General features: G+C 55.0%; 1 protein-coding gene across 1 annotated transcript in view; it reads left to right on the top strand.

Moving 5' to 3' along the window:
* Nucleotides 1–934: 934 nt before the first annotated feature.
* XPO5 (exportin 5) overlaps nucleotides 935–21,640 on the top strand; it is a 40,552-nt gene continuing 19,846 nt past the window's right edge. The window contains 20 exon segments of the mRNA XM_075863778.1: nucleotides 935–1,101; nucleotides 6,000–6,072; nucleotides 9,332–9,469; nucleotides 9,591–9,773; nucleotides 10,056–10,082; nucleotides 10,545–10,730; nucleotides 14,051–14,127; nucleotides 15,387–15,489; nucleotides 16,332–16,415; nucleotides 16,486–16,611; nucleotides 18,299–18,389; nucleotides 18,539–18,667; nucleotides 18,752–18,837; nucleotides 18,839–18,868; nucleotides 19,066–19,221; nucleotides 19,738–19,774; nucleotides 19,863–19,951; nucleotides 20,036–20,232; nucleotides 20,467–20,569; nucleotides 20,964–21,145. Of these exon segments, the coding sequence (XP_075719893.1) occupies nucleotides 935–1,101; nucleotides 6,000–6,072; nucleotides 9,332–9,469; nucleotides 9,591–9,773; nucleotides 10,056–10,082; nucleotides 10,545–10,730; nucleotides 14,051–14,127; nucleotides 15,387–15,489; nucleotides 16,332–16,415; nucleotides 16,486–16,611; nucleotides 18,299–18,389; nucleotides 18,539–18,667; nucleotides 18,752–18,837; nucleotides 18,839–18,868; nucleotides 19,066–19,221; nucleotides 19,738–19,774; nucleotides 19,863–19,951; nucleotides 20,036–20,232; nucleotides 20,467–20,569; nucleotides 20,964–21,145 (2,264 nt within the window).

Genomic DNA, 21,640 nt, shown 5'->3' with positions numbered 1-21,640 from the left:
AGGGGAGGAGGGAGGTGTAATATATACCGGAGGATACAGGGGAGGAGGGGGAGGTGTAATATATACCGGAGGATACAGGGGAGGAGGAGGGGGGTGTAATATATACCGGAGGATACAGGGGAGGGGGGGGGTGTAATATATACCGGAGGATACAGGGGAGGAGGGGGGGTGTAATATATACCGGAGGATACAGGGGAGGAGGGGAGGGGTGTAATATATACCGGAGGATACAGGGGAGGAGGAGGGGGTGTAATATATACCGGAGGATACAGGGGAGGAGGGGGGGGGTGTAATATATACCGGAGGATACAGAGGAGGAGGGGGGGGGGTGTAATATATACCGGAGGATACAGGGGAGGAGGAGGGGGTGTAATATATACCGGAGGATACAGGGGAGGAGGGGGGTGTAATATATACCGGAGGATACAGGGGAGGAGGAGGGGAGGTGTAATATATACCGGAGGATACAGGGGAGGAGGGGGGTGTAATATATACCGGAGGATACAGGGGAGGAGGAGGAGGTGTAATATATACCGGAGGATACAGGGGAGGAGGGGGGGGTGTAATATATACCGGAGGATACAGGGGAGGAGGGGGGGGGGGGTGTAATATATACCGGAGGATACAGGGGAGGAGGGGGGTGTAATATATACCGGAGGATGATATGGGGGTGATGAGATGATACAGTTGGGGGGTGATGAGATGATACAGTTGGGGGGTGATGAGATGATACAGTTGGGGGGGTGATGAGATGATACAGTTGGGGGGTGATGAGATGATACAGTTGGGGGGGTGATGAGATGATACAGTTGGGGGGTGATGAGATGATACAGTTGGGGGGTGATGAGATGATACAGTTGGGGGGGATGGTATATGAGATGATACAGTTGGGGGGGTGATGAGATGATACAGTTGGGGGGGGGGGGGGTGATACATGGGGTTGGGGTCCCGCATTGACCGCTCCCTTTCTTTGCTGCAGTTCTGTGAGGACTTTAAGGAGAAGTGCCCGGTGTGTGTCCCCTGTGGCCTGCGGTTGGCGGAGAAGTCGCAGCCGCCGCTCGTCAGACACTTTGGCCTGCAGGTCCTGGAGCACGTTGTCAAGTAAGGAGGGGGGGGGGTCTCCACGCTCCCGGGGGCCACAGTTCAGGCTTTCTAGCACGGCGCCGCTGCTCTCCAGGACCTGTCTGCTGCTGCACATGGGCGGCTGAGCGTTGCTGCAGAGGATGTGCTCGGCTCTGTACACACAGCTGCTGTGGTTTCCTCTCATTCATGGCTGAATCCTCGAAACCTCTCACCTGCTCCCCCCCCCCTTCCGGGTGACAGAGGAGAACGTGCTCAATAATATAATAGAGAGTGCGCTGTCCACATATAATCTCCAGCCTGGCACTCACCCTGAGTCACGTCGTGTTCTACTCCAGTCACATCCAGAGCTGCAGGCACCATTCTCCTGATACATCATGTATTAGGCTGGGTTCACACGACCTATTTTCAGACGTAAACGAGGCGTATTATGCCTCGTTTTACGTCTGAAAATAAGGCTACAATACGTCGGCAAACATCTGCCCATTCATTTGACGCACTGTGCAGACGACCTGTCATTTACGCCTCGTCAAAGAAGTGCGGGACACTTATATACATTATATGCGGGACACGTCTATACATTATATGCGGGACACTTATATACATTATATGCGGGACACTTATATACATTATATGCGGGACACTTATATACATTATATGCGGGACACTTATATACATTATATGCGGGACACTTATATACATTATATGCGGGACACTTATATACATTATATGCAGGACACTTATATACATTATATGCAGGGCACTTATATACATTATATGCGGGACACTTCTATACATTATATGCGGGACACTTATATACATTATATGCGGGACACTTATATACATTATATGCGGGACACTTATATACATTATATGCGGGACACTTATATACATTATATGCAGGGCACTTATATACATTATATGCGGGACACTTATATACATTGTATGCGGGACACTTATATACATTATATGTAGGACACTTATATACATTATATGCAGGGCACTTATATACATTACATGCGGGACACTTATATACATTATATGCGGGACACTTATATACATTATATGCGGGACACTTCTATACATTATATGAGGGACACTTATATACATTATATGCGGGACACTTATATACATTATATGCGGGACACTTATATACATTATATGCGGGACACTTATATACATTATATGCGGGACACTTATATACATTATATGCGGGACACGTCTATACATTATATGCGGGACACTTATATACATTATATGCAGGACACTTATATACATTATATGCGGGACACTTATATACATTATATGCGGGACACTTATATACATTATATGCGGGACACTTCTATACATTATATGAGGGACACTTATATACATTATATGCGGGGACACGTCTATACATTATATGCGGGACACTTATATACATTATATGCAGGACACTTATATACATTATATGCGGGACACTTATATACATTATATGCGGGACACTTATATACATTATATGCCGGACACTTATATACATTATATGCGGGACACTTATATACATTATATGCAGGACACTTATATACATTATATGCGGGACACTTATATACATTATATGCAGGACACTTATATACATTATATGCGGGACACTTATATACATTATATGCGGGACACTTATATACATTATATGCAGGACACTTATATACATTATATGCGGGACACTTATATACATTATATGCGGGACACTTATATACATTATATGCAGGACACTTATATACATTATATGCGGGACACTTATATACATTATATGCAGGGACACTTATATACATTATATGCGGGACACTTATATACATTATATGCGGGACACTTATATACATTATATGCAGGACACTTCTATACATTATATGCAGGACACTTATATACATTATATGCGGGACACTTCTATACATTATATGCGGGACACTTATATACATTATATGCGGGACACTTCTATACATTATATGCGGGACACTTATATACATTATATGCGGGACACTTCTATACATTATATGCGGGACACTTATATACATTATATGCGGGACACTTATATACATTATATGCGGGACACTTATATACATTATATGCGGGACACTTATATACATTATATGCGGGACACTTATATACATTATATGCGGGACACTTATATACATTATATGCGGGACACTTATATACATTATATGCGGGACACTTCTATACATTATATGCGGGACACTTATATACATTATATGCGGACACTTATATACATTATATGCGGGACACTTATATACATTATATGCGGGACACTTATATACATTATATGCGGGACACTTCTATACATTATATGCGGGACACTTATATACATTATATGCGGGACACTTATATACATTATATGCGGGACACTTCTATACATTATATGCGGGACACTTATATACATTATATGCGGGACACTTATATACATTATATGCGGGACACTTATATACAGGACACTTATATACATTACATGCGGGACACGTCTATACATTATATGCGGGACACTTCTATACATTATATGCGGGACACTTATATACATTATATGCGGGACACTTCTATACATTATATGCGGGACACTTATATACATTATATGCGGGACACGTCTATACATTATATGCGGGACACTTCTATACATTATATGCGGGACACTTATATACATTATATGCGGGACACTTCTATACATTATATGCGGGACACTTATATACATTATATGCGGGACACTTATATACATTATATGCGGGACACTTATATACATTATATGCGGGACACTTATATACATTATATGCGGGACACTTATATACATTATATGCGGGACACTTATATACATTATATGCAGGACACTTATATACATTATATGCGGGACACTTATATACATTATATGCGGGACACTTATATACATTATATGCGGGACACTTATATACATTATATGCGGGACACTTATATACATTATATGCGGGACACTTATATACATTATATGCGGGACACTTCTATACATTATATGCAGGACACTTATATACATTATATGCGGGACACTTATATACATTATATGCGGGACACTTATATACATTATATGCGGGGACACTTATATACATTATATGCGGGACACTTATATACATTATATGCGGGACACTTATATACATTATATGCGGGACACTTATATACATTATATGCGGGACACTTATATACATTATATGCGGGACACTTATATACATTATATGCGGGACACTTATATACATTATATGCGGGACACTTATATACATTATATGCGGGACACTTATATACATTATATGCGGGACACTTATATACATTATATGCGGGACACTTATATACATTATATGCGGGACACTTATATACATTATATGCTGGACACTTATATACATTATATGCGGGACACTTATATACATTATATGCGGGACACTTATATACATTATATGCCGGACACTTATATACATTATATGCGGGACACTTATATACATTATATGCGGGACACTTATATACATTATATGCGGGACACTTATATACATTATATGCGGGACACTTATATACATTATATGCGGGACACTTCTATACATTATATGCGGGACACTTATATACATTATATGCGGGACACTTATATACATTATATGCGGGACACTTATATACATTATATGCGGGACACTTATATACATTATATGCGGGACACTTATATACATTATATGCGGGACACTTATATACATTATATGCGGGACACTTATATACATTATATGCGGGACACTTATATACATTATATGCGGGACACTTATATACATTATATGCGGGACACTTATATACATTATATGCGGGACACTTATATACATTATATGCGGGACACTTATATACATTATATGCGGGACACTTATATACATTATATGCGGGACACTTATATACATTATATGCGGGACACTTATATACATTATATGCGGGACACTTATATACATTATATGCGGGACACTTATATACATTATATGCGGGACACTTATATACATTATATGCGGGACACTTATATACATTATATGCGGGACACTTATATACATTATATGCGGGACACTTATATACATTATATGCGGGACACTTATATACATTATATGCGGGACACTTATATACATTATATGCGGGACACTTATATACATTATATGCGGGACACTTCTATACATTATATGCGGGACACTTCTATACATTATATGCGGGACACTTCTATACATTATATGCGGGACACTTCTATACATTATATGCGGGACACTTCTATACATTATATGCGGGACACTTCTATACATTATATGCGGGACACTTATATACATTACATGCGGGACACTTCTTTGCTACGTAATTTGAGCCGTTTTTCATTGAAGTCAGTGAAGAGCAGCTCAAGATTTAGAGCATAATGTGAGGAGGATCTTCTACGTCTGAAACGAGGCAGCGGTTTTCTCCTGAATAACAGTCTGTCTTCTCGTGTGCACAGACCCTTATACTGCGCCGATCCATGTGCTATATACCAGACACATATCTGCCGGTTTAAGGGCACCCTTGGTCTTTCTCCCATGATGCACTGCACTCTGGACTGTTGCACCAACACATGATCTCCCCTATACAGACGCTCATCAGTGAGAGCTAACAGGAAACCAGCAGCATAGTGAGTGCAGCTCTGGATGTGACTGGAGTGGGACTAGATGTAACCGCAGGATTTTGAGTGCAGCTCTGGATGTGACTGGAGTAGGACTTGCTCGGCAGGATTGTGAGTGCAGCTCTGGATGTGACTGGAGTAGGACTTGCTCGGCGGGATTGTGAGTGCAGCTCTGGATGTGACTGGAGTAGGACTTGCTCGGCGGGGGGTGATGGAGTTGCTCCGGTGTTCATGTTGTGCTCTGATCTTGCAGGTTTCGGTGGAATAACATGGAGCGGGAGGAGAAGGTGGTCCTGAAGGACAGTGTGATGGGGCTCATGTCCAGTGTAAGTCCCGCCGTCCTCTGACCCCACGTCATACGGGGGAGGATCAGGAGCCGTTGTTTCCCGGGACCCTGACCTTACAGCTGCCTCCGGGGCCCCTGTGCTTCTATTCATCTCTTTATTGTATAATGAAATGTTCTGCGTGTCAGGCGGGGGGGGGGGGGCTGGGGCGATGCGGGTGGTCGGGGGCTGGGTGAGGCGGGGGCTGGGTGCGGTGTCAGGCGACGGGGGCTGGTTGTGGTGTCAGGCGGCGGGGGCTGGGTGCGGTGTCAGGCGGCGGGGCTGGGGCGCTGCGGGCGGTCGGGGGCGTGGTGTCATGCGGCGCGGGCACTGTGTCAGGCGGGGGGGTTGGGGGCGCTGCGGGTCAGGCGGGGGTCGGGGGCGCTGTGTCAGGCGGGGGGTCGGGGGTGCTGGGGCGCTACGGGTCGGGCAGGGGGTCGGGGGCGCTGTGTCGGGCAGGGGGTCGGGGGCGCTGTGTCGGGCGGCGGGGGATGTATCGGGTGGTCGGGGGTGCTGTCAGGCGTCGGGGGTGCTGTCAGGCGGGGGGTCGGGGGCTGTGTCGGGCGGCGGGGGCTGTGTCAGGCGGCGGGGGGTCGGGGGTGCTGTCAGGCGGCGGGGGTCGGCGGTGCTGTCAGGCGGCGGGGGTGCTGTCAGGCGGCGGGGGCTGGGTTTAGTGTGCGGTTGGCTCTGCTGCTCCTTCCTCGTCCATGTCTTTTTGTTGTGGGGAACCTCGGTTTGCCTCACAGTCCCCCTCCCCCTATCTACGTGCGGAGCGGGGGTCTTATAATGTTGTGTCGTCACGTTGGGTCGGGGGTGCTGGGGCGCTACGGGTCGGGGGGGCGGCGGGGGCTGTGTCGGGCGGCGGGGGCTGTGTCGGGCGGCGGGGGCTGTGTCGGGCGGCGGGGGCTGTGTCGGGCGGCGGGGGCTGTGTCGGGCGGCGGGGGCTGTGTCGGGCGGCGGGGGCTGTGTCGGGCGGCGGGGGCTGTGTCGGGCGTGCGGTCAGGCGGCGGGGGTGCGGTCAGGCGGCGGGGGGGGTCGGGGGTGCGGTCAGGCGGCTGGGGGGGGTCGGGGGTGCTGTCAGGCGGCGAGGGGTGCTGTCAGGCGGCGGGGGGTGCTGTCAGGCGGCGAGGGGTGCTGTCAGGCGGCGAGGGGTCGGGGTGCTGTCAGGCGGCGGGGGGTCGGGGGTGCGGTCAGGCGGCGGGGGGGGTCGGGGGTGCGGTCAGGCGGCGGGGGGGGGTCGGGGGTGCGGTCAGGCGGCGGGGGGGGGGTCGGGGGTGCGGTCAGGCGGCGGGGGGGGGTCGGGGGTGCTGTCAGGCGGCGGGGGGTCGGGGGTGCTGTCAGGCGGTGGGGGGTGCTGTCAGGCGGTGGGGGGTGCTGTCAGGCGGCGGGGGGTGCTGTCAGGCGGCGAGGGGTCGGGGGTGCTGTCAGGCGGGGGTCGGGGTGCTGTCAGGCGGCGGGGGGTGCTGTCAGGCGGCGGGGGGTGCTGTCAGGCGGCGGGGGTCGGGGGTGCTGTCAGGCGGGGGGCGGGCGTGCTGTCGGGTCGGGCGTGCTGGCGGGGGGTCGGGGGTGCTGTCAGGCGGCGGGGGGTCGGGGGTGCTGTCAGGCGGCGGGGGGTCGGGGGTGCTGTCAGGCGGCGGGGGTCGGGGGTGCTGTCAGGCGGCGGGGGTCGGGGGTGCTGTCAGGCGGCGGGGGTCAGGGGTGCTGTCAGGGGTCGGGGGTTATGTCGGGCGGCGGGGGGGGCTGTGTCAGGCGGCGGGGGGTCTGGGGTGCTGTAAGGCGGCGGGGGGTCGGGGGTGGGGTCGGGGGTGCTGTCAGGCGGCGGGGGGTCGGGGGTGCTGTCAGGCGGCGGGGGTGCTGTCAGGCGGCAGGGCGTCAGCGGTGCTGTCAGGCGGCAGGGCGTCGGCGGTGCTGTCGGGCGGCGGGGGTGCTGTCGGGCGGCGGAGGTGCAGTCGGGCGGCGGGGGTGCTGTCGGGCGTCGGGGGTGCTGTCAGGCGGCGAGGGGTCGGGGGTGCTGTCAGGCGGCGGGGGGTCGGGGGTGCTGTCAGGCGGCGGGGGGTCGGGGGTGCTGTCAGGCGGCGGGGGTGCTGTCAGGCGGCAGGGCGTCAGCGGTGCTGTCAGGCGGCAGGGCGTCGGCGGTGCTGTCGGGCGGCGGGGGTGCTGTCGGGCGGCGGAGGTGCAGTCGGGCGGCGGGGGTGCTGTCGGGCGTCGGGGGTGCTGTCAGGCGGCGAGGGGTCGGGGGTGCTGTCAGGCGGCGGGGGGTCGGGGGTGCTGTCAGGCGGCGGGGGGTGCTGTCAGGCGGCGAGGGGTCGGGGGTGCTGTCAGGCGGGGGGGTCGGGGTGCTGTCAGGGGTCGGGGGTGCTGTCAGGCGGCGGGGGGTCGGGGGTGCTGTCAGGCGGCGGGGGGTCGGGGGTGCTGTCAGGCGGCGCGGGGTGCTGTCAGGCGGCGGGGGTCGGGCGTGCTGGCGGGGGGTCGGGGGTGCTGTCAGGCGGGGGGTCGGGGGTGCTGTCAGGCGGCGGGGGGTCGGGGGTGCTGTCAGGCGGCGCGGGGTGCTGTCAGGCGGCGGGGATCGGGGGTGCTGTCAGGCGGCGGGGGTCGGGGGTGCTGGCGGGGGTCGGGGGTGCTGTCAGGCGGCGGGGGTCGGGGGTGCTGTCAGGCGGCGGGGGTCAGGGGTGCTGTCAGGGGTCGGGGGTTATGTCGGGCGGCGAGGGGGGCTGTGTCAGGCGGCGGGGGGTCTGGGGTGCTGTAAGGCGGCGGAGGGTCGGGGGTGGGGTCGGGGGTGCTGTCAGGCGGCGGGGGTGCTGTCAGGCGGCGGGGGTGCTGTCAGGCGGCAGGGCGTCAGCGGTGCTGTCAGGCGGCAGGGCGTCGGCGGTGCTGTCGGGCGGCGGGGGTGCTGTCGGGCGGCGGGGGTGCTGTCGGGCGGCGGGGGTGCTGTCGGGCGGCGGGGGTGCTGTCGGGCGGCGGGGGTGCTGTCGGGCGGCGGGGGTGCTGTCGGGGGTGCTGTCAGGCGGCGGGGGTTGGGGGTGCTGTCAGGCGGCGGGGGTCGGCGGTGCTGTCAGGGGGCGGGGGTGCTGTCAGGCGGCCGGGGTGCTGTCAGGCGGCGGGGGTGCTGTCAGGCGGCGGGGGCTGGGTTTAGTGTGCGGTTGGCTCTGCTGCTCCTTCCTCGTCCATGTCTTTTTGTTGTGGGGAACCTCGGTTTGCCTCACAGTCCCCCTCCCCCTATCTACGTGCGGAGCGGGGGTCTTATAATGTTGTGTCGTCACAGGGGGTCCGTCCCGTCCTGGAGGAGGAGGGACACATAAAGGACGTGCTCGCCAGGATCGTGGTGGAGATGATAAAGCGTGAATGGCCTCAGCACTGGCCCAACATGTTGACGGAGCTGGAGGGTCTCATCAAGAGCGGGGTACGGGGCTCCCCTCAGTCTGGGGTGGTGGTCCTCGGGCTGGGGTGGGGGAGGGGGGGTGGTCCTCGGGCTGGGGGAGGGGTGGTGGTCCTCGGGCTGTGACCTCTTTGTCTCTCTGCAGGAGGTGCAGACAGAGCTGGTGATGTTCATCTTGCTGCGTCTCGCTGAGGATGTCATCACCTTCCAGTCTCTGCCCGCCCAGCGCCGCCGGGACATCCAGACCACCATGACGCAGAACATGGAGAAGCTCTTCACCTTCATGCTGAGCATTCTGGGAGACAGCGTCCACCACTACCAGCAGCTGGTGAGCGCCAATCATGTGGCTCTAACAAAGCTCCGCCCACTGTGAAGTAACTCCTCCCCCCGCACTAACCGGGTGTCCCCCCTGCACTTACTGGGTGTACTGACACCCCTGACATGGGGCAAGCTGTCAGTCATGTGACATTATATATATCAGACCTCCTGTGTATGCCCTTCAGGCTGACTGCTCCTACCTGCACTGATACATTGTAACGCACCCCCAGCTGTGTGAGCGGGGTATAACGGTGTCAGGTTTTCTGTGACTCCTGTGTTTTCCTCCTTACAGAAGGGAGATCCGGCTCAGAAGGTGAAGGTGAGACTCTGACCCCAAATTACGGGGGACTCCTGGGGCGGAGCAGCACATCCCCCGATCCACCGGGAAAGGGTCAGACGAGACTAGATGTTTCCGTTTCTCCCTATAAGTGGTGGCTGCTGGGAAATATTGTCCCTTACATTACCGCTGTGTGACCATGTGACTATTCAGAACTTATCATCGCCGGATATCATGGCGGCTGACCTCTCTGCTCCAGCCTAGGATTGGGCGGTGACCCATGTGACACATATTAATATTGTAACGCCACCCCCAGCTTCTGAATGTAGCTGATAAATTGTCCCATTCACTGACAGCAAGCATAGCTCTTGTAAATTGTACCCCAGATTTGAAGAACTTCCCATTATACAATGATTAGGATGTTAAATATGGCTGGACCGGCTCTTGAAATGTAAGTAATATCTTTCTCTTCAGTATTTACTGCGTGTTCTTTGCTCGTTCCAGTGTCAGGGGCTCTGCCGGGTGGCTATGGCGGCTCTCAACACGCTGGCGGGATACATAGACTGGGTGTCAATCACTCACATCACGGCCGAGGACTGTAAACTGCTGCAGATGCTGTGTCTACTGCTGGAGGAAGAGGAGCTGCAGGTGGAGGCCGTGGAGTGTCTGCTCATTGCAGTCAGCAGGAAGGTGAGGATCCATGTGCAGAAAGTGGTCACTGCACAATACTGATCCTGTATTATACTCCAGAGCTGCACTCACTATTCTGCTGGTGGAGTCACTGTGTACATACATTACATTACTTATCCTGCACTGATCCTGAGTTACATCCTGTATTATACTCCAGAGCTGCACTCACTATTCTGCTGGTGGAGTCACTGTGTACATACATTACTTATCCTGTACTGATCCTGAGTTACATCCTGTATTATACTCCAGAGCTGCACTCACTATTCTGCTGGTGGAGTCACTGTGTACATACATTACATTACTTATCCTGTACTGATCCTGAGTTATATCCTGTATTATACTCCAGAGCTGCACTCACTATTCTGCTGGTGGAGTCACTGTGTACATACATTACATTACTTATCCTGTACTGATCCTGAGTTACATCCTGTATTATACTCCAGAGCTGCACTCACTATTCTGCTGGTGGAGTCACTGTGTACATACATTACATTACTTATCCTGTACTGATCCTGAGTTACATCCTGTATTATACCCCAGAGCTGCACTCACTATTCTGCTGGTGGAGTCACTGTGTACATACATTACATTACTTATCCTGCACTGATCCTGAGTTACATCCTGTATTATACTCCAGAGCTGCACTCACTATTCTGCTGGTGGAGTCACTGTGTGCATACATTACTTATCCTGTACTTATCCTGAGTTACATCCTGTATTATACTCCAGAGCTGCACTCACTATTCTGCTGGTGGAGTCACTGCATACCTACATTACATTACTTATCCTGCACTGATCCTGAGTTACTGCCTGTATTATACTCCAGAGCTGCACTCACTATTCTGCTGGTGGAGTCACTGTGTGCATACATTACTTATCCTGTACTTATCCTGAGTTACATCCTGTATTATTCTCCAGAGCTGCACTCACTATTCTGCTGGTGGAGTCACTGCATACATACATTACATTACTTATCCTGTACTGATCCTGAGTTATATCCTGTATTATACTCCAGAGCTGCACTCACTATTCTGCTGGTGGAGTCACTGCATACATACATTACATTACTGATCATGTACTGATCCTGAGTTACATCCTGTATTATACTCCAGAGCTGCAGTCACTATTCTGCTGGTGGAGTCACTGTGTACATACATTACTTATCCTGCACTGATCCTGAGTTACATCCTGTATTATACTCCAGAGCTGCACTCACTATTCTGCTGGTGGAGTCACTGTGTACATACATTACATTACTTATCCTGCACTGATCCTGAGTTACATCCTGTATTATACTCCAGAGCTGCACTCACTATTCTGCTGGTGGAGTCACTGTGTACATACATTACTTATCCTGTACTTATCCTGAGTTACATCCTGTATTATACTCCAGAGCTGCACTCACTATTCTGCTGGTGGAGTCACTGCATACATACATTACTTATCCTGTACTTATCCTGAGTTACATCCTGTATTATACTCCAGAGCTGCACTCACTATTCTGCTGGTGGAGTCACTGTGTACATACATTACATTACTGATCATGTACTGATCCTGAGTTACATCCTGTATTATACTCCAGAGCTGCACTCACTATTCTGCTGGTGGAGTCACTGTGTACATACATTACATTACTGATCATTTACTGATCCTGAGTTATATCCTGTATTATACTCCAGAGCTGCACTCACTATTCTGCTGGTGGAGTCACTGTGTAAATACATTACATTACTTATCCTGCACTGATCCTGAGTTACATCCTGTATTATACTCCAGAGCTGCACTCACTATTCTGCTGGTGGCGTCACTGTGTACATACATTACATTACTTATCCTGTACTGATCCTGAGTTACATCCTGTATTATACTCCAGAGCTGCACTCACTATTCTGCTGGTGCAGTCACTGTGTACATACATTACATTACTTATCCTGTACTGATCCTGAGTTATATCCTGTACTATACTCCAGAGCTGCACTCACTATTCTGCTGGTGGAGTCACTGTGTACATTACTTATCCTGTACTGATCCTTAGTTATATCCTGTATTATACTCCAGAGCTGCAGTCACTATTCTGCTGGTGGAGTCACTGTGTACATACATTACTTATCCTGTACTGATCCTGAGTTACATCCTGTATTATACTCCAGAGCTGCAGTCACTATTCTGCTGGTGGAGTCACTGTGTACATACATTCCTTATCCTGTACTGATCCTGAGTTACATCCTGTATTATACTCCAGAGCTGCACTCACTATTCTGCTGGTGGAGTCACTGTGTAAATACATTACATTACTTATCCTGCACTGATCCTGAGTTACATCCTGTATTATACTCCAGAGCTGCACTCACTATTCTGCTGGTGGCGTCACTGTGTACATACATTACATTACTTATCCTGTACTGATCCTGAGTTACATCCTGTATTATACTCCAGAGCTGCACTCACTATTCTGCTGGTGCAGTCACTGTGTACATACATTACATTACTTATCCTGTACTGATCCTGAGTTATATCCTGTACTATACTCCAGAGCTGCACTCACTATTCTGCTGGTGGAGTCACTGTGTACATTACTTATCCTGTACTGATCCTTAGTTATATCCTGTATTATACTCCAGAGCTGCAGTCACTATTCTGCTGGTGGAGTCACTGTGTACATACATTACTTATCCTGTACTGATCCTGAGTTACATCCTGTATTATACTCCAGAGCTGCAGTCACTATTCTGCTGGTGGAGTCACTGTGTACATACATTCCTTATCCTGTACTGATCCTGAGTTACATCCTGTATTATACTCCAGAGCTGCACTCACTATTCTGCTGGTGGAGTCACTGTGTACATACATTACATTACTTATCCTGTACTGATCCTGAGTTACATCCTGTATTATACTCCAGAGCTGCACTCACTATTCTGCTGGTGCAGTCACTGTGTACATACATTACATTACTTATCCTGTACTGATCCGGAGTTACATCCTGTATTATACTCCAGAGCTGCACTCACTATTCTGCTGGTGGAGTCACTGTGTACATACCTTACATTACTTATCCTGTACTGATCCTGTGTTATATACTGTATTATACTCCAGAGCTGCACTCACTATTCTGCTGGTGGAGTCACTGTGTACATACATTACATTACTTATCCTGTACTGATCCTGAGTTACATCCTGTATTATACTCCAGAGCTGCACTCACTATTCTGCTGGTGGAGTCACTGTGTACATACATTACTGATCCTGCATCTTTTAGCTACAACTCACAGGGTGAAACATGATGATGGTAGTAGTTCTCCGTTTGCTTGTTTGTTCAGGGGAAGATGGAGGATCGGGTCCCTCTCCTCGTCCTGTTTGGAGACAGTCCTATGCGCTGTATCATGACTTCTGCTCAGTAAGTGAAGACCTACACAATACAACTTCTGCTGCAACACATCCTGCTCTCCTGTGTTGATGTGTCTGCTGGCTGTCCGGTGTTGAGGTGTCTGCTGACTGTCCGGTGTTGAGGTGTCTGCTGACTGTCCGGTGTTGAGGTGTCTGCTGACTGTCCGGTGTTGAGGTGTCTGCTGGCTGTCCGGTGTTGAGGTGTCTGCTGGCTGTCCGGTGTTGAGGTGTCTGCTGGCTGTCCGGTGTTGAGGTGTCTGCTGACTGTCCGGTGTTGAGGTGTCTGCTGGCTGTCCGGTGTTGAGGTGTCTGCTGGCTGTCCGGTGTTGAGGTGTCTGCTGGCTGTCCGGTGTTGATGTGTCTGCTGGCTGTCCGGTGTTGATGTGTCTGCTGGCTGTCCGGTGTTGATGTGTCTGCTGGCTGTCCGGTGTTGATGTGTCTGCTGGCTGTCCGGTGTTGAGGTGTCTGCTGGCTGTCCGGTGTTGAGGTGTCTGCTGGCTGTCCGGTGTTGAGGTGTCTGCTGGCTGTCCGGTGTTGAGGTGTCTGCTGGCTGTCCGGTGTTGAGGTGTCTGCTGGCTGTCCGGTGTTGAGGTGTCTGCTGGCTGTCCGGTGTTGAGGTGTCTGCTGGCTGTCCGGTGTTGAGGTGTCTGCTGGCTGTCCGGTGTTGAGGTGTCTGCTGGCTGTCCGGTGTTGAGGTGTCTGCTGGCTGTCCGGTGTTGAGGTGTCTGCTGGCTGTCCGGTGTTGAGGTGTCTGCTGGCTGTCCGGTGTTGAGGTGTCTGCTGGCTGTCCGGTGTTGATGTGTCTGCTGGCTGTCCGGTGTTGAGGTGTCTGCTGGCTGTCCGGTGTTGAGGTGTCTGCTGGCTGTCCTGTGTTGATGTGTCTGCTGGCTGTCCTGTGTTGATGTGTCTGCTGGCTGTCCGGTGTTGAGGTGTCTGCTGACTGTCCGGTGTTGAGGTGTCTGCTGACTGTCCGGTGTTGAGGTGTCTGCTGACTGTCCGGTGTTGAGGTGTCTGCTGACTGTCCGGTGTTGAGGTGTCTGCTGACTGTCCGGTGTTGAGGTGTCTGCTGACTGTCCGGTGTTGAGGTGTCTGCTGACTGTCCGGTGTTGAGGTGTCTGCTGACTGTCCGGTGTTGAGGTGTCTGCTGACTGTCCGGTGTTGAGGTGTCTGCTGACTGTCCGGTGTTGAGGTGTCTGCTGACTGTCCGGTGTTGAGGTGTCTGCTGACTGTCCGGTGTTGAGGTGTCTGCTGACTGTCCTCTGTCTGTAGGAAGGCTCACAGTGAGGGGCTGCAGGAGAAGCGCTACGTCTTCCTGAAGCGGCTGTGTCAGGTGTTGTGCGCTCTAGGCAGCCAGTTGTGTGCTCTGACATTGGTAAGTAACGTCCCCCCCTCCCCCGCTCACGGTCTGTCCATCCCCTCCCCCGCTCACGGTCTGTCCATCCCCTCCCCCGCTCACGGTCTGTCCATCCCCTCCCCCGCTCACGGTCTGTCCATCCCCTCCCCCGCTCACGGTCTGTCCATCCCCTCCCCCGCTCACGGTCCGTCCATCCCCTCCCCCGCTCACGGTCCGTCCATCCCCTCCCCCGCTCACGGTCCGTCCATCCCCTCCCCAGCTCACGGTCCGTCCCTTCCCCTCCCCCGCTCACGGTCGGTCCCTCCCTTCCCCTCCCCCGCTCACGGTCGGTCCCTCCCTTCCCCTCCCCCGCTCATGGTCGGTCCCTCCCTTCCCCTCCCCCGCTCATGGTCCGTCCCTCCCTTCCCCTCCCCCGCTCATGGTCCGTCCCTCCCTTCCCCTCCCCCGCTCATGGTCCGTCCCTCCCTTCCCCTCCCCCGCTCATGGTCCGTCCCTCCCTTCCCCTCCCCCGCTCATGGTCCGTCCCTCCCTTCCCCTCCCCCGCTCATGGTCCGTCCCTCCCTTCCCCTCCCCCGCTCATGGTCCGTCCCTCCCTTCCCCTCCCCCGCTCATGGTCCGTCCCTCCCTTCCCCCGCTCATGGTCCGTCCCTCCCTTCCCCCGCTCACGGTCCGTCCCTCCCTTCCCCTCCCCCGCTCACGGTCCGTCCCTCCCTTCCCCTCCCCCGCTCACGGTCCGTCCCTCCCTTCCCCTCCCCCGCTCACGGTCCGTCCCTCCCTTCCCCTCCCCCGCTCACGGTCCGTCCCTCCCTTCCCCTCCCCCGCTCACGGTCCGTCCTCTCACTTTCTGTCTCGTGCCGCAGTCCTCTGATGTCAGTGTGAAGATCCCGGTGACTTTCGGTAAATACCTGAGCTCATTGCGGGAGTTTACGGTGCACCCCAGTCAGGTGAGTGGGAGCTGGTGACAGTGCTGCACCCTTCACCCCTGAGCCCCCTGTAATACCTGCACCCCCTTAGTTCCTCAGGTCATCCACCCTGATGACGTGGGGGTCTCTCTTCAGACATGAAGTTCTGTCCAAAGATGCGGCTCTCAAGGCGATGGTCCCGGAGTTCCTCAAGATCTCTATGAATAACGTGGTGAAGGTGAGAAGTGGCGAAACGCAGCTCCACCCTATAACGTCTGCCTATCCCTGTGTGATCAGCTCCACCCTATCACCTCTGCCTATCCCTGTGTGATCATCCACACCCTATCACCTCTGCCTGTCCCTGTGTGATCATCCACACCCCATCACCTCTGCCTGTCCCTGTGTGATCATCCACACCCCATCACCTCTGCCTGTCCCTGTGTGATCAGCCCACCCCATCACCTCCGCCTGTCCCTGTGTGATCAGCCCACCCTATCACCTCCGCCTGTCCCTGTGTGATCAGCTCCACCCCATCACCTCTGCCTGTCCCTGTGTGATCATCCACACCCCATCACCTCTGCCTGTCCCTGTGTGATCATCCACACCCCATCACCTCTGCCTGTCCCTGTGTGATCAGCCCACCCCATCACCTCTGCCTGTCCCTGTGTGATCAGCCCACCCCATCACCTCCGCCTGTCCCTGTGTGATCAGCCCACCCTATCACCTCCGCCTGTCCCTGTGTGATCATCCACACCCCATCACCTCCGCCTGTCCCTGTGTGATCATCCACACCCCATCACCTCTGCCTGTCCCTGTGTGATCAGCCCACCCCATCACCTCCGCCTGTCCCTGTGTGATCATCCACACCCCATCACCTCCGCCTGTCCCTGTGTGATCAGCCCACCCTATCACCTCCGCCTGTCCCTGTGTGATCAGCCCACCCTATCACCTCTGCCTGTCCCTGTGTGATCATCCACACCCCATCACCTCCGCCTGTCCCTGTGTGATCAGCCCACCCTATCACCTCTGCCTGTCCCTGTGTGAACAGCCCACCCTATCACCTCTGCCTGTCCCTGTGTGATCATCCACACCCCATCACCTCCGCCTGTCCCTGTGTGATCAGCCCACCCTATCACCTCTGCCTGTCCCTGTGTGAACAGCCCACCCTATCACCTCTGCCTGTCCCTGTGTGATCATCCACACCCTATCACCTCTGCCTGTCCCTGTGTGATCGGCGCTCTATATGACCTCGGCCCGCCTCCGCTCGGCGCTCTCTATGACCTCGGCCCGCCTCCGCTCGGCGCTCTCTATGACCTCGGCCCGCCTCCGCTCGGCGCTCTCTATGACCTCGGCCCGCCTCCGCTCGGCGCTCTCTATGACCTCGGCCCGCCTCCGCTCGGCGCTCTCTCTATGACCTCGGCCCGCCTCCGCTCGGCGCTCTCTCTATGACCTCGGCCCGCCTCCGCTCGGCGCTCTCTCTATGACCTCGGCCCGCCTCCGCTCGGCGCTCTCTCTATGACCTCGGCCCGCCTCCGCTCGGCGCTCTCTCTATGACCTCGGCCCGCCTCCGCTCGGCGCTCTCTCTATGACCTCGGCCCGCCTCCGCTCGGCGCTCTCTCTATGACCTCGGCCCGCCTCCGCTCGGCGCTCTCTCTATGACCTCGGCCCGCCTCCGCTCGGCGCTCTCTCTATGACCTCGGCCCGCCTCCGCTCGGCGCTCTCTCTATGACCTCGGCCCGCCTCCGCTCGGCGCTCTCTCTATGACCTCGGCCCGCCTCCGCTCGGCGCTCTCTCTATGACCTCGGCCCGCCTCCGCTCGGCGCTCTCTCTATGACCTCGGCCCGCCTCCGCTCGGCGCTCTCTCTATGACCACGGCTCGCCTCCGCTCGGCGCTCTATGACCTCCTACGTTTTTGTGTATCTCAGGTCGGCTTCCCTTCCAGGAACGACAGCCCCAGCTGTGAATACTCGCGCCTTGACTGCGACAGTGACGAAGACTTCAACAACTTCTTTAACTGTGAGTAAAGTCTTGTGTTGGGGTTATGGACGGGACGCTGTCAGCAGTCCAGCGCTGGGACCGGCCGCCACCTTCCTCTTCTTGGCTGCTGAGGCTCAGCGCTGGTTCTGGTGGAGTAGACTTGTTCCTCACGCGTTTCTCTTCTCTAGATTTTAAGGCCCTGATGGGTGATGTGATGCGCGCCGCCTGCCGTCTGGACCCCCTGACCAGTTTCCGCCTGGCGGAAGAATGGCTGCAGTTCCAGCTGTCTGCTGCGGTGGAGCCAGGATTAAAAAGCTGTACGTGGCGCCAGCGCTCCGCAGTCATGTGACCGGCTCCTGTATCTGCCCGCTCCCTACATCTCCTGTATTTGTGTCTTTCAGCTAAGGCGGGGGATGGGCTGTGCAGCCTTCTGTCTCCGTTCGTCATACAGTGGGACGCCATGACCTTCTTCTGCGAGTGCTTGATCGGTCCAGATCCTCCGATCGCTGCCCAAAGAGGTGAGGAGGGCGGGCCGCGCAGGAGGGCGGATGAATTAGGGCGACTTTCACCTGAGCTGCATTCCGTGGATCTCTTTTCTCTGATTCGTCATTGTGGGGGAGGGGTGTAACTCCTCCCATGCTCGCGTACGTCTCCTCTTCGTGACTGTCACCCGTGGGTCTGGACTGTATGTGACTGCGCTTTGTCCCTCTCACAGGAGCTGCCGGTGTCTCAGGGCATTGAGCTCCTGCATCGGGTCCTGAGCTACGAGACCAGGGAACCCCTCATCCTGTCCTGCGTCCTCACCAACCTGTCTGTGCTCCTCCCCTTCGTGCGCTACGTGGACGCCTTCATGCCGGCCGTGCTGACCAAGGTTAGTGGTTCTGATCATCATCATCCGAGGTCCTGGAAATATGAGACGATTAGTACTGCTCCCCCGGATCCGGATCCACCGTAGTGATATAACCGTATAATGTGTGTGTTCTGGGTAGGGGTGGGAGTGCAGGCGGGACAATGGCGAGTGCGGTGCTGCGAGACGATGAGGCTGGATGGGGGCGTGCGCGTTGCGAGGCTGGATGGGGGGCGTGCGCGTTGCGAGGCTGGGTGGAGGGGGCGCGCGGCTGGGTGGAGGGGGCGCGCGGCTGGGTGGAGGGGGCGCGCGGCTGGGTGGAGGGGGGGCGCGCGGCTGGGTGGAGGGGTTGCGCGGCTGGGTGGAGGGGGCGCGCGTTGCGAGGCTGGGTGGAGGGGGCGCGCGTTGCGAGGGAGGGTGGCCGGGTGCGGGGAGGCTCGAGGCGGGGGGTTGGTGGCGAGGTTCCGGGGGGGGGGGGGGTTTAGGGTTGATGTATTGGCAGGTGTCGGATGATTCACATCTCCTCTGCTCTCTTTGCAGCTCTTCTCTGCCGTGACCTTTGATCTGGATAATAAGGTGACAGTCCTGGATTTATAATGTATTAGTCCTGACTGTCTGGGGGAGGGGACCTCTTTACTCTTCACGTTGGGTTTGTGTTTTGTCAGGGCCCCGGAGTCGTGCGGTGAAGAATGTGCGCCGTCACGCCTGCTCCTCCATCATTAAGATCTGCCGGGATTCTCCGGTCCTGGTGCTGGTGAGTGGTCCGGCCGCAGCGGGGGGTGTCTTACGTGATGCAGCTTGTGTGGGGTCTCGGTGTGACTGTCCCCTCTCCCTGCAGCCGCACCTGGATCTCCTGTGCACGCACGCCATGCTCCTGCTGCAGGACGAGCGGCTGGCCCAGATGGAGAAGTACGCCATGCTGGAGGCCCAGGTGCTGATCAGTAACCAGTTCAAGGACTATGAGCGGCAGCGCGGCTTCCTGGTGCAGATGCTGCAGCCGGCCGTGTCTATCTGGATGTCCGAGGAGATGCAGAGGTGAGAGGCTCCTCCTACTGCAACGTCACATGACTATCCAGAGGACGGTGCACGGCGGTCAGCGTCTCCCCGTACTGGCTGAATGGGAAGCCTTGCCCCATAGAGGGTATTGTAGTACCCTCTCTCACCACCAAATCTTTCATAAACCCCAATACAATAGCGCCCCCACCTCCAAAATCCTGGATCAGCAGACACCACCAGTGTGAGAACGTTGTGTCGCCGCTTCTCTTCCAGAGCCATCTCCAGTCCTGACGAGTTAATTTCTTATCTGGGTGTTGAAGTCTTAAGAGGTGAAAAGGAAGATGATGACGGTCCGTGCAGGGTGAACCGCAGTCGGGTGAGTGTCCGGAGAGGATTGTCCCCGTGGACAGATATTCGTAATGTCCATTAACCAGTCACAACCTGTGGAACACATCCAGGGTGGGAACTGACGGTCCCGGACCATAAACCGCAATAATGGCGACCGGTGGGATCTGTCACCTTCACGCCAGGTCTATGCTGGGGAGGCCGCCCCTGTATGAGACTCCATCTTTCCCATGGCTGGGAGGTCAGGTTCTTATATTATTAGTGTCCAGCCCTGCCCCCCCCCCCCTATATTTATAGACTGAGTCTCCATGCTGGCGGTGTGGGTGGGGGGGATGTGGAAGGGGCAGGTTTTGAGCGCCATGTTTCTGGACGCGCTCCCCTCGTTTTGTTGCTGCCGTTGAGATGACTACGTCTTGTGGTTGCAGCTCAGCTTCTGTCTATATGCGGTGGAGTCTGTGCTGAGGCGAGCGCGCTGGCCCAGTGACCCTGAACAGGCTAAAGCCGGAGGGTTTGTTGTGGGATTCTCCTCCTCTGGGGCCCCGATCTACCGCAACCCCTGCAGTGAGGAGGTGCTGAAACTTCTGGACAGTCTGCTGACCCTGGTGAGGTGAGTGACGCGGTTACAGTATCCATCCTCGTCGCCTCTTCCTGTCCTCGCACCCCCGCCTCCTCTCCTCACACACCCCCGCCTCCTCTCCTCACACACCCCCGCCTCCTCTCCTCACACACCCCCGCCTCCTCTCCTCACACACCCCCGCCTCCTCTCCTCGCGCACCCCCGCCTCCTCTCCTCGCGCACCCCGCCTCCTCTCCTCGCGCACCCCCGCCTCCTCTCCTCGCGCACCCCCGCCTCCTCTCCTCGCGCACCCCCGCCTCCTCTCCTCGCGCACCCCCGCCTCCTCTCCTCGCGCACCCCCGCCTCCTCTCCTCGCGCACCCCCGCCTCCTCTCCTCGCGCACCCCCGCCTCCTCTCCTCGCGCACCCCCGCCTCCTCTCCTCGCGCACCCCCGCCTCCTCTCCTCACACACCCCCGCCTCCTCTCCTCACACACCCCCGCCTCCTCTCCTCGCGCACCCCCGCCTCCTCTCCTCGTCCTCCCCCGC

The sequence above is a fragment of the Rhinoderma darwinii genome, chromosome 4 (assembly GCF_050947455.1).
Source record: "Rhinoderma darwinii isolate aRhiDar2 chromosome 4, aRhiDar2.hap1, whole genome shotgun sequence".
Classification (NCBI taxonomy): domain Eukaryota; kingdom Metazoa; phylum Chordata; class Amphibia; order Anura; family Rhinodermatidae; genus Rhinoderma; species Rhinoderma darwinii.
The sequence above is the reverse complement of the archived record's forward strand: the minus strand, read 5'-3'. Positions and strand labels throughout refer to the sequence as shown.